We start from the raw sequence: 15,743 nt of genomic DNA, 5'->3' as shown, positions 1-15,743 counted from the left end.
ATTTATTTGGAACCACAAACAACCACAAATAGCTAAAGCAACCTTTAGGGAAAAGAAGATGGGAAGCATTACTTTCCCCAACTTTAAATTGTACTACAAGTCAATAGTTATTAAAGCAGCATGGTATTGGAATAAAGACACACCCTCAGATCAATGGAATAGACGAATATTCAGAGAATGTCCCCCAGATATACAATCAATTAATCTTTGATAAAGGGGCAAGAAACCCAAAATGGAGCAAGGAAAGCCTCTTCAATGAGTGCTATTGGTACAACTGGTCAGCCACACACAAAAAAGCAAATGCGGTCCTCCATCAAACACCATGCACAAAAGTCCACCTTGAAATCAGACCCCAAACCATAAAGTACTTACTTCTCCCTCACTGTCTTCACCACACCAGGCCCTTTTCCCAGTTCCTATCTAGAACAACTGGAGAAAAGACTGGTAGAGTTACTTGTTTGGGGGATGAGCAAATTTAAATTGGAATTGGTTGTGAATGGTCATGGGGTCAAATATTAGTCCTAAAGTTTTTGAAGAAAGGGTCTTTGGGGTTCAGATTAACTTCCAGTGATAGGTCGCTCAGATATTCTGTAGGATGTGCTTTCAGACCTCAAAGCCAAAAGTGCCAGCAACATCTGCAGCCACAAAAGCTGAAAATGAAACTGGTCGATAAGGTTAGGCTAGTGACCTTTCCCCTGTTCCTGTTCTGGTGCCAGTTCATTATGGTGCCACAGGTTGCAAAGGTCCAGGGTTTGGCCACCAAAAGCCCAGAGTTTAAAGGGCAGAGAAAGCATTGCAACTCCAGGGCTGCCAACTGAATAAAGGTGGCAGAGTTTAAGGAGCAAAAGTAAATTTTAGGTCCAGGGACTGGCATCCTAAATATTCCCATTCTTTGCTTCATCGCCGGCTTCCCAGCCAGGTAACTCAATTGCCGTGCATTAAAAGAACTGCAACTACTGACTGGTGATTTGGGAAACTCAAAAGAGTTAAAACATCAGCAACGTAGGGGAGGAGAGAGAGACCACACCCCGCGGGAGCCAAGAGCTAACTCCCAGGAGAGAAATCCTATTGGCATCTCGAAGGCAGGAAGCCAGCCCCTGGGCGCGGTCTGCAGGGGGCAGGCGATCTCCCGGGGAAGAGGGGCAAGACCGAGCCGAGGCCCGCCGGTGCCCGCTCAGCAGCCTCCCGCCGTCGCCCCAGACCTCGCCGCATCCCAGCCCAGTGCGCCCTGCTTAGGTCCGCGGAGCCCACGGTGCGCTGTCCTGCAGGCATGTGTGCCGCTCGCACGCCGCCCCTAGGGCACATCTTCCGAGGGACGTTCGTTCACTCCACCTGGACCTGCCCGATGCAGGTGCTGCGAGACCATCTCCTGGGAGTGAGCGACAGCGGCCAAGTAAGCGGGCGCCGGGGATCGCGCACCTCGACGGGCGGGTGGAAGGGCAGGTTTGGGCAGAGACGGGGCGCGGTGCCCCGGTGAGCCTCAGGTGGCTCTGACTGCAGCGGCGGAGCGGAGTTGAACTTGAGTCTTCAGCACTGGGAAATGGGAGAGGGGAAACTGGCGCTGGGTCTGTGGCCTGACCGGGTAGAACCCCAGGACAGCACTCACACCCCAGTGGGCCCCACATGTGTCCAGGTTGCTGGGAGGGCCGGGTTCTCTGCTTTTCCCGCTCCTTGCCCAATCTCCGGAGACTCTTCATAAAATAGGACATTGCTTCATTCATCTCTGTAATCCCAATGTCTGGCATAAACTAGAGGCTCCGAGAATCTCAATTAATAGGAAGGAAATAACAGAAGGGGAGGCATTGGAATATTTAGCTCTTTCATCCCATAGAATAAGAAATACACTGTTTCATTCATTTGATCATTCTATCGGACAATATACTAAGGATTTAGACGATATAAATTCCAATTTATATGTGTGTGGGACAAATTATGCCCCCTCCCACACACACCCATAACCGTTTGCATCAAAGCAAGTCTTTCCATTTTAAGGTGCAAAATGTCTCCTATCAGTGTATCTTCCACCTTTTCCTTTCCAAAATCCAGATTTCTGGTTACCAAAGTAACCAAACGACATGGTGCCTTGGTATCTTATATTTCCTGTTCCTTACACTCTGTGGGGAACTGTAGCAACGATAGTCTTACGAGTTTGAGAAGTGAAAGCCCTTCCATTTTTAGAAGAAAAAAAAGATGGAGATGGGATATATTTTAGTGTTTTCTTAGCTACCACTCTGGTTATCAAAAGTATGCTTATTTGTCACTTGTTGGCTTGACAATACAATTCCGGGCTAAAGAAACTTCCCTGGCAGTTACAACTGTGAATCGTGACTCTTTACATTTGGGGCAACTAAACCTTATCTTCTTATGGTGCTTTAAAAAAAATCACACACACACACATCCCCCCCGCCCCCCCCCCAGCGAATATTCAGGGAGCCTGCTGTTATGTTTCCAAGGTGATTCAACTCTCAGAGCTTCCTCCGATGGAGAAACTCCAATAATCCCTGAAGCTGATGAATCACGAATCATTGTTCTCTGTACCTTCCCCTCAGGTTTCTGAGAACCCTTAAACTTGGGACCAGTCCGGTGCAACAGAGTAAAAAAAGATTGCTGAGCTGAGGGGAAGATGAGTGAGTGGTGTTTGCCTAATCATTAAGGATGTTTCAACTCTGAGGATTCTTTCAAGAAAATTAATTTTGCATATCCAGAGCAGAATAACAAGGAGAAAGTAGATTTAAAGGCTGGTTTTAACTAGAAGTAAGAAATGGAAGTAATTTATCCCCCAAATTACCTTTCCTGGAGATTGTACAAAAGAACAAACGAGTGTCCTGAGAACATGCAATTAGTAGCTGAGTCAAGGCAACTATTTCTAACTAAGGAGCTAACTGAAGTTACAAATTTAGGAAACATTCTCTTCCCCTCCTTCCACCCCATAAAAAAATTTACTATTAATACAAAGGTGAGTTTAGTCAAGTGGCTCAATTTATACTCTAAAGCTCCCGAGTCAGTCAATTGATAATTGCTCACTGTTGTACTCCTTAGTGCAAGGTAGTTGATTCCTAACTATATAAAAGGAGGCCATGTCATAAATGATGGAGATATTATATATGTATTCTTATGTTATGTATTTTTACAATCTTGACACTTCATTTTCTCCATGTTGAAAGTGGAATGCCACCCATTTGAGATTGCAGAACTAAATATTTTATGTATACATTTCTAAGATGTTAAAAATAAGATTATGTCTCCATGGAATAAATATATAATTATGGTTACTCTTCGTGATTTTTTACATTTTAGAGAACTAAAGCTATTCTGGGATATTCTGATAAATTTTGGGGTCTAACAGAAAAAATATAAGGGTTCCTATTAAAATGCCAATTCTGGGGAATCATTCTCCAAGAATCTCAATTCACAGACTTGGTGTGGTCTCCAGAAAGCAGTGTTCCAACAGAGATCTCTGGGGACTAGGACATAGATAGTTTTGGACTACACAGACTTCTGGCAAACACAGTTTATAAGATGTGTGATGAAGTCAATTGTGTAAAGTGTTAGTAATCAGTTCTTTGTTTCAAGCCCAGGCCATATGATTTCCTTTGGCCTCCTTTCTCTTTCAAATCACACTCTTAATTGCATGTGATTTTATTTAGATCTAAAATCATAATGGCATTTTAAATTCCTCAATGAAAGAAAATTCAGAATTGACTAATTAAAAATGTTCTTCAATCCACATTTTAGTATTGGGCATTTTGATTTCAGAGATGATATTTCTACTTTAATGGCATGTCATTTTTGAAAAGCAAGTTTCCAGCAGGTAGAATTCATTTGTAGATGTTTAATTAATCCCGAAACTCTGTGTACTCACAAAATAACCTAATTCATTGCCTAATTCTTCCCACACACTGCAAGGCCAGGTTAACTTTAAAGACACATAAAAATGCCTTGGATATTTTATTGCAAAATTAATTATCTGGAAGCAAGACTGAGTAAACAATCACCTAAGAGGTAGTGTCTTGATGTGGCAGGAACAAGTGCTTGAAAAATAGAGACTTGTGTTCAAATCTGAGCTCCAAGATGGGGGTAGTAGAGCAAAATCCTTGCAAGTCTGAGGCCCTGGCTTTGCTGTCTGGCACTGCAAAAAATGAAAAAGAAAATAGTAAATGCGGTTTACACTATTTCCTGCTCTGAGACCATGGATACAATCCTTAAGCTTTCAGATCTTCCTCATTTGTAGGAAGACACAATGCCTTTGCAAAGCATTAAATGCGATAATTTCTGAAAATGTGTAGTACTCAGTAGATACTTGACCCAGAATATTCTGCTCCTTTCTGCCCCTCTGCTTCTAGCAAATACTTAACTTGTTGTAAACTGCAGTACTCTTCATATTTCCAAATGGTGTCCCCTGAGCTGACTAAAAAGTGAAGAAACACAGAGCTTGGGATGAACTGTGTGGGAGGGGTGTATGGAGTATATATGTGTGTGGAGTATTTCCAGATTCCACCTGTATAGCTTCACTGCTTATGTCACTGAACACAGAGATACAACTCTGGTGTAATATTCCCTTTTACAGATGGGGAACATCTTGAGCTCTGTTCTGAGATATGAATATTTAGGGGTATAGTAGAGTTTTCTATTAACATGCAACAAAGTCCTGCATTTTCTTTTATTGTAACAGGTTGCCTCTCAAATATATTATACTGCATTGAGAAATTGTCTCTAAGGTTAAAGAATTTGCACCTTTCCTATAGGAGTTAAGACTTGATTTTATTTATTTCAAATTTTAAATTGAAGTATTGTGAGGTACACAGTTACAAACTGGTTCATGATTGAGTTTCAGTCATAAAATACCCTTCCTTTCATTAGTGCACATTTCTGGCTACTAATGTTCTATTTTTCTCCCACTCATTTCTCACATTTGCCTCATGGCAGACTTCTCCTTCTCTCTCCTTTTCCTTTTTTCTTTTTAGGCTCTATGGTTTGCAAAACTGAAGGGGTAACCTTCAGATCACTTTATCTTTTTTCAGCACCCAGTTCTTGTCCAGAGTGATCATTCCCAACTATCATTGTCATAGTGGTCTCTTTTCTGTCTTAACTGCACCCCTCACCTCTTTATGGCAAACTTTCTACTGTAGACTATTCCTCCTGGCTATTATCTCTATTATCTTTGGATATTATTACCATACTATATTTATTTCTTAAGATCTCATAAATGAATGCAATCATAGACATGTGTCTATGTCTCTCCCTCTGACTTTTTTCACTCAACATAATATTCTCCATATCTCTCCCTATATAAGCAACTCTCATTACTTCATTTTTTCCTAATAGCTGTATATTCCATTGTGAGTTACTGCTACTGATCCTGCTCAGCCATTCAGTGTCTCTTGATTAAAATATTACTCTCACTACTAAAAGAATAAGAAAGAGAAAACATAAAGAAACAGAAACACAACCTCTTCTCATGGTTTAATATAGTATAAATAATCATTTTTTTCCAAAGCACTATACAGATAACATAGTTTTTTTTATTCACTTATTAGTTCTTAGTTTCTAAAGTTTCTTATTTTCTTATTAGTTCTTGTTTCTAAATTATGGCTATTGTGACTGTTACTGCAATAAACATAGGGATGCAGGTGCGTTTTCTGCATTATGTTTTTTAGGTCTCTAGGGTATATTCCCAGGAGCCAAAATGCTGGGTCTATGAGATGCTCCGATATCTTTTGCTGTTGTGCTCACCACATGTACACATTAGATTGTGGTGCTTCTATACTTGGCTGTTGTACTTACTGAAGTTTGCACTACTTTGTTGTATTATTTTTATAAGTGTTCATTTGGGCTTGCTTTTTTCAGTTGGGGAACACAAATTATGGTTCTGGTGCTCTTTTGGGGTCATCATGATTCTCAACAGAGCTTGTACCTATTTTTAATTGTGATTCTAATGGGAAATTATGCCTCATTTTGAAGTTTTCACACATTGCCATACTCAAAACAGAACAGACTGGATTATGCTAATCGTAAGTGGAATACTAGGGATTTAAATTCGTGCCCCAGAGTTTTTTAAAAAATGTTTTATTTTGAGCCACACCTGCTGGTGCTCAGGGCTTACTCCTGTCTGCACTTAGGGATTCCTCCTGGTGGTGTTCAGGGGACCATATGGAGTGCCAGGGATTAGACCCAGGTTAGCTGCTTGCAAGGCAAGTTCTTTACCTGCTGCTATCTTTCCAGCTCCCTAATTCATTTCTCTCAAGGCATGTGTGATAGTCCTCTGGAATCTATCCTGTAGTCTTGAAATAGTTATTTGGACTAACATCTTTTCTAAAATTGCCAATTCCCATTCTCTGGAAGGAAATTTTAACAATGCATTGCTAACAATGCTCATGGCAGACACTCTTGCTTACCCACTCAAGATCCACAATCTGTTTTCCTTTTCACAACTTGTGAATTTGATCAGCCTATCAATTAACTGACACATGAATACATCATAAATCAAGCCGATCATGCTAATCATAATTCTACTGCCCATTTCTACAAAGCTGTTTCTAGTTCCCCAGAGTTGCTAGTGAAGCATACTAGCTAGAATAAAGTCTGGTCAGAAGTTTCTGAGAAATATTTTCCTCTTAAATACAAATACGGAAAATGAAATCTTTCCCTTTTTTGATGATCTCATTTGGGAAGTGTTGCTATTGTAGATGCTGAGAGTAGGGAGAGAAATTTAAAAAGGTTTTCAAAGGGTGCATTCAGTCCTTCTTGGAATATCATGAAATATGTTCATTAATGACATCACTAAAGAACTATCTATTTCTGAAATGGTTACCACTTTCAGATATTTTGGGAAAGTGGACATACCTGGTGGTGTTCAGAAGCTACTCCTGGTTTGGTGCTTGGGAGTCACTGCTGATAGGCCATTCTGGATCATGCATTGCTGCGAATTGAACCAGAGGTTTTTCTATATAAAGAATGTGCTTATTGAGCACTATAAACCTACCTCTAGTCTTTATGAAATGATAGGTGGTTATTGCCGATAGTTCTATAAAAGATGACTCACTCTATATATCTACTACACTTCTCTTTCAGAAATTATGAGTTTTCAAAATAATGCTCTATGCCTTCCCTTTTACCCATTTATGTATTCATATTGATCACAAGATATAAGTACCTTTACAGCCACACTTATCATTAGCCAAACCCAGTCGATTTCTCTCTGACTTTTCTCGGAGCGTACCACTTTCTATTGTTATTGACCCCTTTTAGTGTCTCTTGCTTAAAATATTAGCTTCACTATGGGGGTCAGAGCAATAGCACAGCTGGTAGGGCATTTTCTTTACACACGGCTGACTGAGAATCGATCCCTGTCATTTCATATTTCCCTTATGCACTGCTAAAAGTGATTTCTGAGCACAGAGCCAGTAATAAGCCCTGAATGCTGCCATGTGTGGTCAAAAAAAGAGTAATAATAATAAATAAATAAAATAAACAAAAATATTAGCCTTCCTGCTAAAAGATAGAGAAAATACAGAAAATGGAAACATAACCTTTGTTTAAGAATAAGGATTATTATTATAGTCTAACTGACCATCCTTTTCCCAAAGCACTATACAGACGAAATTACAACTCTTATAAAATTACCCATGACAGCTTTTCTTTAGAGACATTGGTCAAATGCTGTTAAAATTTATAGGGAGTGGGGCTGGAGAGGTGGCGCTAGAGGTAAGGTGTCTGCCTTGCAAGCGCTAGCCAAGGAAGGACCGCGGTTCGATCCCCTGGCGTCCTTATGGTCTTCCCAAGCCAGGGGCAGTTTCTGAGCGCTTAGCCAGTAGTAACCTCTGAGCATCAAACGGGTGTGGCCCCAAAAAACAAACAAAAAAATTTATATAGAGTTATAACTGCCCCCCCCCATGGCCAAAGCAACACTATGAGAAGCTTTCCCTCCTCCAATTTTAAATTATACTTTAAAGCTGTAGTAATAAGATTATGGTACTGGAATAAGGATAGACACTCAGGCCAGTGGAATAATACTGAGAGTTCAGAGACAGACCTTCAGGTATATGGACAGTTTATTTTTGACAGAGTATTTAGGAATATGATGTAGAACCCCAAAAAAGCCATTAAACAAATGCCAGCCACATGTAAAATAAGTAGACTGAGGCCCCTATCTCACACAACACATAAGTCAACTTAAAATGAATTAGATTTCATGATTCCATGAATTGTATTTAAAACCTTTTTTTAAATTGGACAAGCAAGTAGATACAAATAAATAAATAAATAAATGAAATGACATAATTAAAGAACTTATGTGCTGCAAAAGAGTGATGACTAAAATAAAAAGAAACTATAGACTGGGAGAAAATATTGTTCACCATTCATCTGACAAAGAGTTAATATTCAAGATATATAAAGCACTTATAAAACTTAACAACATTGATGACAACAACAAAAACCTCATCGTAAAATGTGGAGGAGAGTTGAACAAATATTTCCTCTGAGAAGATATAAGATGACTATTCGGTATTTGAAAAAGGGCTCTGTCATCATCATCAGGAAAACCAAAATCAAATAAACAATGAAGAATCAGCTCACTTAAGAAGAGACTGGTGCCCATTTAAAAGAATAGAAATACCAGTTGCTGGCAGGCATATGGGGCAAAGGAACCCTCATCCTCTGTTGGTGGAACTGTTGACTGGTTCAACTACTTTGGAAAACAATATATTTATTTTCCAAGATAAAAAATATGTTCATTTTCATTTGATAGACAATAATTCCATTTCTCAGCACCTACAAGAGACCAAAATTACTATTTCAAAAGACTATTTCAAAATAGACTATACCTCTGTTCGTTGCAATTCTATTTACAATAGCCAAACTCTGGAAACAATCATGTCCATGAAAGAATAAATTAATTTAGAAATTGTGGAACAGAGTTGGGAATTTAATACGATGGGTAAGGAGTTTTGCCTTGTATACAACAGACCCATGTTTAATCCATGACACTACATGTGGTTCCTTGGGCCCCACTAGGAATGATCCTTAAACACAAGCCCAGAGTAAATCCTGAGCACAACCAATTATAACTCAAAAAAGTCAAAAAGAAAAAAAGATTTTTTTTCCCCTGTGTTTGAGCCATATCAGGTTGTGGCTCAAAAATGTAACAAATGGTTAGAGCCAGAGCACAGCGGGTTTCCCTTGCATGTGTCTGACCTGAATTCTATTCCCCAGTATCCCATATAGACACCTGAGCACCACCAAGAAACCCCTGAGCACAGTCAGGAGTAATGCCTGAGCATGGCTGGATGTGGGGCCCCCCCACAAATGTAATGCACACAGTTACTATTCAACTAAAAGAAAAACTTTTAAACTAAAAGTTGGAGGATATTATGCTAAATGAAATTTTTCAGGATAAAAGAGAAGTACAGAATGTTTTCTTTCTGATGTGGGTGATAAAGAAACTTAGTGAGGCCATAACAGATGATGAAAAACAACCTAAGAACTGGCTTATAAAACTGAATTTATCCAGGGATAGTGTGTATGTGTGTGTGTGTGGGGGGGGGGGGTTGTAGTGGATTGCAAAACCCCACTTGCTGATATCCAGCCCCAGGTGAACGAGTCTGAATCAGAGTGCACATGAAATAATCTAAACCAGGCTAATGGTAAAAACATGTGTAGTTTGGCAGTTTTCTACCTAATATGGAGCCCCTGCTGCTTGCCAGAACTACCCTTGTTGTTGTTGTTGTTGTTGTTGTTGTTGTTGTTTTTTATTGAGTACAGAGATCACCCCTGGGTGGGGCAGTAAACACACCCAGGTTTATAAATAAGACAATCTTTATTTTGGGTGAAACCAAGTTGTAAACAAACAAGTACAAAGAAACCAGGGTTAAACTTTGTTTTAGGTAAAATAAGGTATAACCCAACAGTGGCTGGGAGTAGTCCTCAGATCACTGGTGGAGGAAGCTCTCACTCAGGTGATGGCTGTGGTGTTAGAACAGTCTGCATGAACCTATTAATAATTACTATAACTCACTGTGCCTTAATAAAAATTAGAAAAAGAAAATTAGACTCATATTTGCTTTCTTTTCACCCTTCTATGATATGTGTGTCTATTTGGGGACCACATTTGATGATCAATTCTCAGGGTTTATTCTTGCTCTTTGCTACAGGATTAGTCCTTACTGGGGAATGGATATTGTGTCTAGGATCATATCTGAGTTGAGTGTATTCAAGTCAAGTGTCATAACCTTTGTGCTATCTCTTTGGTCCTATTTTTTTTTTTTTTTTTGGTGTTGGGGTGAGTGTGAGTGTTTGGGTCACACCCGGCAGTGCTCAACGTTTACTGCTGTCTTTGCATTCAAGGATTACTCCTTGTGGGCTCAGGGGAACCATATGGGATGCCAGGAAATTAGCCTGGCTAGGCCTTGTGCAAGGCTAGCATCCTACCAGTCCTACTATCGCTCCAGCACCTCCACCTCTGTTCTATTACTTCTGACACATTTCTGATGGTTGCTTTCTCAGAGCATGTGTAGTATCAGCCCCTTCTCTTTTGCAGTCATTGGTCTGAATGCCCCTTCAAGACATTGTAAAATTGTAGGTTTATCCCTACCCTGATGTTTAAAAGTTCCTCCTCCTCTATTCTTTCCTCAAACAAATGAGAATTGGTGTTGCCATAATGGGCTCAGATCATGATATCCCCATAAACTAAGAGTTTCCAATACATGTTCATTTTTGTTTCCCAGCACATCATATCCTTTTATACTTCTTTCTTCTTCTCAATTTCCCAGCATGGAAAAAAATCCTTTTTAATACTCATTTTTAATTACCAATATGAAATGCTGCTTTTCCTTCAAGGTCGGGTTCCTATTCCCAAAGAATTCTCTGCTCACTCTCTCACAATTAGAACAAGATTTTCTCCATAAGACCTTGCACATGTTCTCAAATCAATACTTTCCCAGGAGTTAAGGACAGGACTTTTGGAATCAGACAATGTGAATTGAAATTTTTACTCTGCAACTTGTACACATTTACCAAAATCTCTGAACCTTAGAAACCTTCTGTATAAAATGTGGAAATATTAGTATCCAGAAAGACCTGTGAAACAACAATGATAGTATACAAAAGGCACTTGCCACATAATCATTGCTCCATAAAGATCAGCTATTGTTATTTTTTATGTGATGAAAATAAAATATACATTTTGAATTTGTGGAATGTTCTCATTAAATTGATTGAAATTTTTTGACAAGTGGGAAGTGAAGTGGAGACAGAAGATATATTTTATATTTATTATGTCATATAATATTTATAAATGTATTTATATATTTTAAATTTACTTATAAATGCTATATTTATATATTATGTTATATTAAATGTTATATTTTTACATGTTAGAAATTGTGCCAGATACAGGTACATGATGCATCAGCATGATCTTCTTTATCATTTTCCATGTTTTTTCAAGTAAGAAAATGGGGTTTCAAAATTATCTGACTTGGGTTCAGAATAAAGTTTACACCTGGGGCTGGAGCACAGTTGGGAGGACATTTGCTTTGCACACAGTCGACCCAAATTCAATCCCCAGCATTGCATATGGTCACCTGAGCCTGCCAAGAGTGATTTCTGAGCAGAGTCAGGAGTAACACTGAGCATCACCGGGTGTGGCCCCAAAACAAAATAACAACGACATAAAGAGATCTACAGTCATGCTCATCACATTTCCTAGGTTTGTATTCTTTCCCAGAGGTTCTGATGCTTCATAATACAAGGATGAAAAAAAAGTCTATTTACGTTAAGACACTTCAACTTTATCATATTTATTTAAGGCAAAGCAGTGTGCTGAATATGATGCATAACAAAGAACTCATGTATGCTATGTAAAAGAAGCCATATGAAAGATTTTACTTTATTATTTGGTGGGTCTCCTAAGTATTCTCAGGATGCTTAGGAGCCCTATTGTGAATTCTCAGGCTTCTGGGACAGTGATTGACTCAATGTAAGAGCCCAAGGAAGTCATGGTGCATGAACCATGTAGTTCTGGGTATTCCCAGTCCATCTCTCTGGTAGTTGAGGACATCTAGGGATATACCCAGTAATGCTTAGGTGACAAATGGGATTAGAAATCTTACTGGACTGATACACCTAGAATGTACCTACCACCTGTACTATTTCCTGACCTTATTATGGTCAACTGACCATACTACATAAGTTTTAAGTAAATGGCTGCAGATTTAATTTCATCAGGCCATATTCTTCCTTAAATACTATCTCTTTTTGCCTTTCCCACTCTAGAAAAGCCTGTGCTCTCTCTTAGAGCATTTCTCTCTTTGTCTACTCTCTTGTTTTTATATGTAAACTATTTAATGGGTCTGGAGCAAAAGTACAGCAGGTCAAGTGCCTGTTTTGCACGCGGTCAGCCCCTATTTGATCCCTGGCAATTATCAGAGGTAATTTCTGAGTATAACCTTTGATCATCTCCACGTGTGACCCCAAAACAAAAACAAAACCAAGCAAAAACAAAAAATCCTATGCCCCCCCAAAAGTCATTTCCCCAAACAAAAAAATTATCTTACTTCACACATGTGTATGACTACATATCTCAATAAATGTCTATCAAAGCGCAACCAGTGCCAAAGTTCCAAGAGCATTTACTACTATCAAATTGATGCCCATTTAAGCTTCGTGGTTAGAAAATTGCTCATTGTTGGGTTTTAGTCATACAATGTACACCATCCTTCACCAGTGCACTCTTACCAGCACCAATCTGTCCTGTTGCTCTTCCACCCTGCCTTGCTCTCTTACTTATTTCATGTTTTGAACACTGTTTTATATAAAGTTGTGTTTTACATTTCTTACTTTTCTCTTTTTTGACAAAGAAAATTGAATGCAACATATTTTACTGATTTTTATATCCTTTACTTTGCTATCTGGTTTATTTTATTCTAGGAGTCATTTTAGTGGAGTCTTTGGAGTTTAGAATTTTCTATGTATATTATAATTTTATTTATAAATAGTAGTAGTTTAACTTCTTTTCCAATTATAATTACATAACATATATAATTATATATCGCACCTCATCTTAATTAATTTCATTTTGAAAGATGTAGGTCATACTCATAGGTTGTTAGTTTTATTGATTAAATTTACTTTTCCTTGAAAATATGTCTTTTAGGGTTTTATAAATATAAGATTATTTTTATTGCAATTTTAGATTGAACTACCTATCATTTAATCACTCTAAAATATTGAATACTTACTATATCCAATATATGTAATTATGCAAATGGAATTCTGTGATAAGCCATGGACTTAGAAGCAGCATATTCTAATCAATGTACTGGAAATTGTACTATTTTGAAACTTTAAAATGAAACATACACTATACTGAAATAGATTTTTGTGACTGAATATGAACCCATTAATATTCTCTCTGGGTTTTGTCATTTCAGTCACTTAAGCCCTGCCTGCTGCCTGCTCTGCTTTGCTTTTGAATTCTAGATAATAAATACATCTTTATACTGCAGCCAATTCCAATATATGCTATTATTCATCTTCTGTTATTTTTTCCTTGTTGAAACTGTGCCATCAGTTTCTTTGTATTTTTGTCTTGCACTTTTGGCTTATTTCTTTAAAAACAAAGTCTGTTTTCATGCTTGGTTGTTTAGTACCCTTAAAAATCCAATCTAAAGAGATAATACAGTAGGTAAGGTGTTGGCTTTGTGAAGCTGATTCAAATTTGATCTCCAGTATCCAATATGGTCTTCCAAACCTGACCAGAAATGAGTCAAGAGTGAGTCCTGAGCAATACCTGGTGTGGCCCCCCAAATATTTTTAATTTAATTTTATTTATTTAAAAATGCATCACATAGTTGACATAGTTAATCACAATATATTTGTTTCCAGATAAGTGAAAGCAAAGTTAATGAAAAAAATTGGAGAGAAAATAATAAGATGGAGGAGAAGAGAAAAAAGAAAGAAAAAAAGAAAAAGTAGAGTAGCAAGATTATTTGTGAAAACTATTGTATCACCAATGAAGTCATTCATACAATGGCAGAAGGTTTAGTAAGCCCTTGTTATGTATCCAGTCTGTTAAATTGGGGTGTTGTTTTAGGGATGACAGCATCGAACAAATGAAGCTGTCCAGAAATTCAAAGCTATGATACTATGAATTTTAGGGGCATATACTGAGCTCCAGGACTTTCTGGAAGAAGGTCCAGTTAAAACTTGGCAACTGTTTGTGGAGGTGGTTACAGCTGCCAGGTTTTCCTGGGAAAAGGACGTTATGGAGGAAGGTTTCCCAACTCATTCCAAAATAAAAAGAAAGTTCCCTCAACAACTGGTATACTTGAAATATGGTCAGATTGGCATCCTTACATGGAATCACAGAGCAGTGATGAGGCAGTGCCATTGGGGAAACGGTGATGCTGGGAGATGGAGGCAGCAAGTGTGGCTTCGGCAGATTGGGGATTTGACCCATCCTCTCTTCCTGAGATGGCCAGCTTCGTGCTGCATGTAGCCCCAAATATATTTTTTAAAGCAAATACTTTAAACAAATACTTTTAAACAAATACTTAAGCACAAGTCGCAAGAACTCCCAAACCACATTCTTCTTTCCCACTGCTACAAACATCCCCAATCAAAGCAAAACTATGTCTATTGCCCTTACCTAAATAATATGAATAAATATTTATTTACAAAACTATTTAAGGAGATCTGCATATGCCTTGAGAGAGTGGTTTTGAAGTGTTTCTGGTAGATATGACTTTAGTTATATTCTTTTTAGAATATTTTTAACTATTCACTATTATTTCTCCTATCACTCTTTTGATTGTTGTAATATTTAGACATAGATTTTTCTGTGAATATGGTTCTTAATTTCATCAAATTTCAAGAGAGTAAATGACATCGAATGGATTTAGATATTATCTAATCTTGTACCTCACACAGAGCAACTTCACTGGTATAGTATTTACTTAAACTGGTATAGTCTTTATGAAAAACTTTATGTTTTTCATGATTAATATAATAAAATGCATTGTGTATTGTGTACCAGTTTGGGAACTAATCACACACACACACACACACATATTTCTCAAAATTAAAAGGAAGGGTTTTGAGCTGTTACTCACATAGTGATTAGAAAGTAAACTATTGTGCCTGCCTTGCCTGCGCTAGCCTTGAACGGACCACGGTTCGATCCCCCGGTGTCCCATATGGTCCCCCAAGCCAGGAGCAACTTCTGAGCACATAGCCAGGAGTAACCCCTGAGCGTTACTGGGTGTGGCCCAAAAACCAAAAAAAAAAAAAAAAGTAAACTATTGGTATCATTTTACTTTCACTTAAGATTTCTGGGAAAGTTTGGATTCAAGCAATTCATTCATCTCCAGCTTTAATTCTTTGTAGTGAGGGGTGGGACCACACCTGGTAGTACTCAGGGTTTATTCTTGGCTCTGTGCTCAGGGATTACTTACTAATGGCAATGCTTAGGAGATCACATGGGGTGCTGGGGATTAAATCCAGGACAGTAGTGCACAAGACAAGCTATCTCTCTCACTCCAGATTTATATCTTATAATGTCAAAAGTTAATGTTTGTAGGTTATTATTTATTTAGGGAGCAAGACAATGTTGTTTTTAGGGAACTTCTTTTCAATTTTGAAAAATAATTTTTTAAATGTCCAGTTTTTATTTTACTATCCCCACCCTGGACCATATGTGGTTCTGTATTCCAACTGGGATAAATCACATACAAGAAAGGTGTTTT

The 15,743-nt window shown here is 38.2% G+C and overlaps 2 protein-coding genes across 2 annotated transcripts in view; one reads left to right on the top strand and one right to left on the bottom strand.

Annotated features, from left to right (window-relative positions):
- Positions 1 to 15,743, bottom strand: part of ABHD17B (abhydrolase domain containing 17B, depalmitoylase) — a 584,428-nt gene that overhangs the window by 286,302 nt on the left and 282,383 nt on the right. The window lies entirely within an intron of this gene.
- GDA (guanine deaminase) overlaps positions 1,166 to 15,743 on the top strand; it is a 96,632-nt gene continuing 82,054 nt past the window's right edge. Inside the window, exon 1 of the mRNA XM_049770966.1 lies at positions 1,166 to 1,393. Within this exon, the coding sequence (XP_049626923.1) occupies positions 1,271 to 1,393 (123 nt within the window). The 5' untranslated portion in view covers positions 1,166 to 1,270. The remainder of the gene's footprint in view (positions 1,394 to 15,743) is intronic.

The sequence above is a fragment of the Suncus etruscus genome, chromosome 3 (genome assembly GCF_024139225.1).
Source record: "Suncus etruscus isolate mSunEtr1 chromosome 3, mSunEtr1.pri.cur, whole genome shotgun sequence".
Taxonomy (NCBI): Eukaryota; Metazoa; Chordata; class Mammalia; order Eulipotyphla; family Soricidae; genus Suncus; species Suncus etruscus.
The sequence above is the reverse complement of the archived record's forward strand: the minus strand, read 5'-3'. Positions and strand labels throughout refer to the sequence as shown.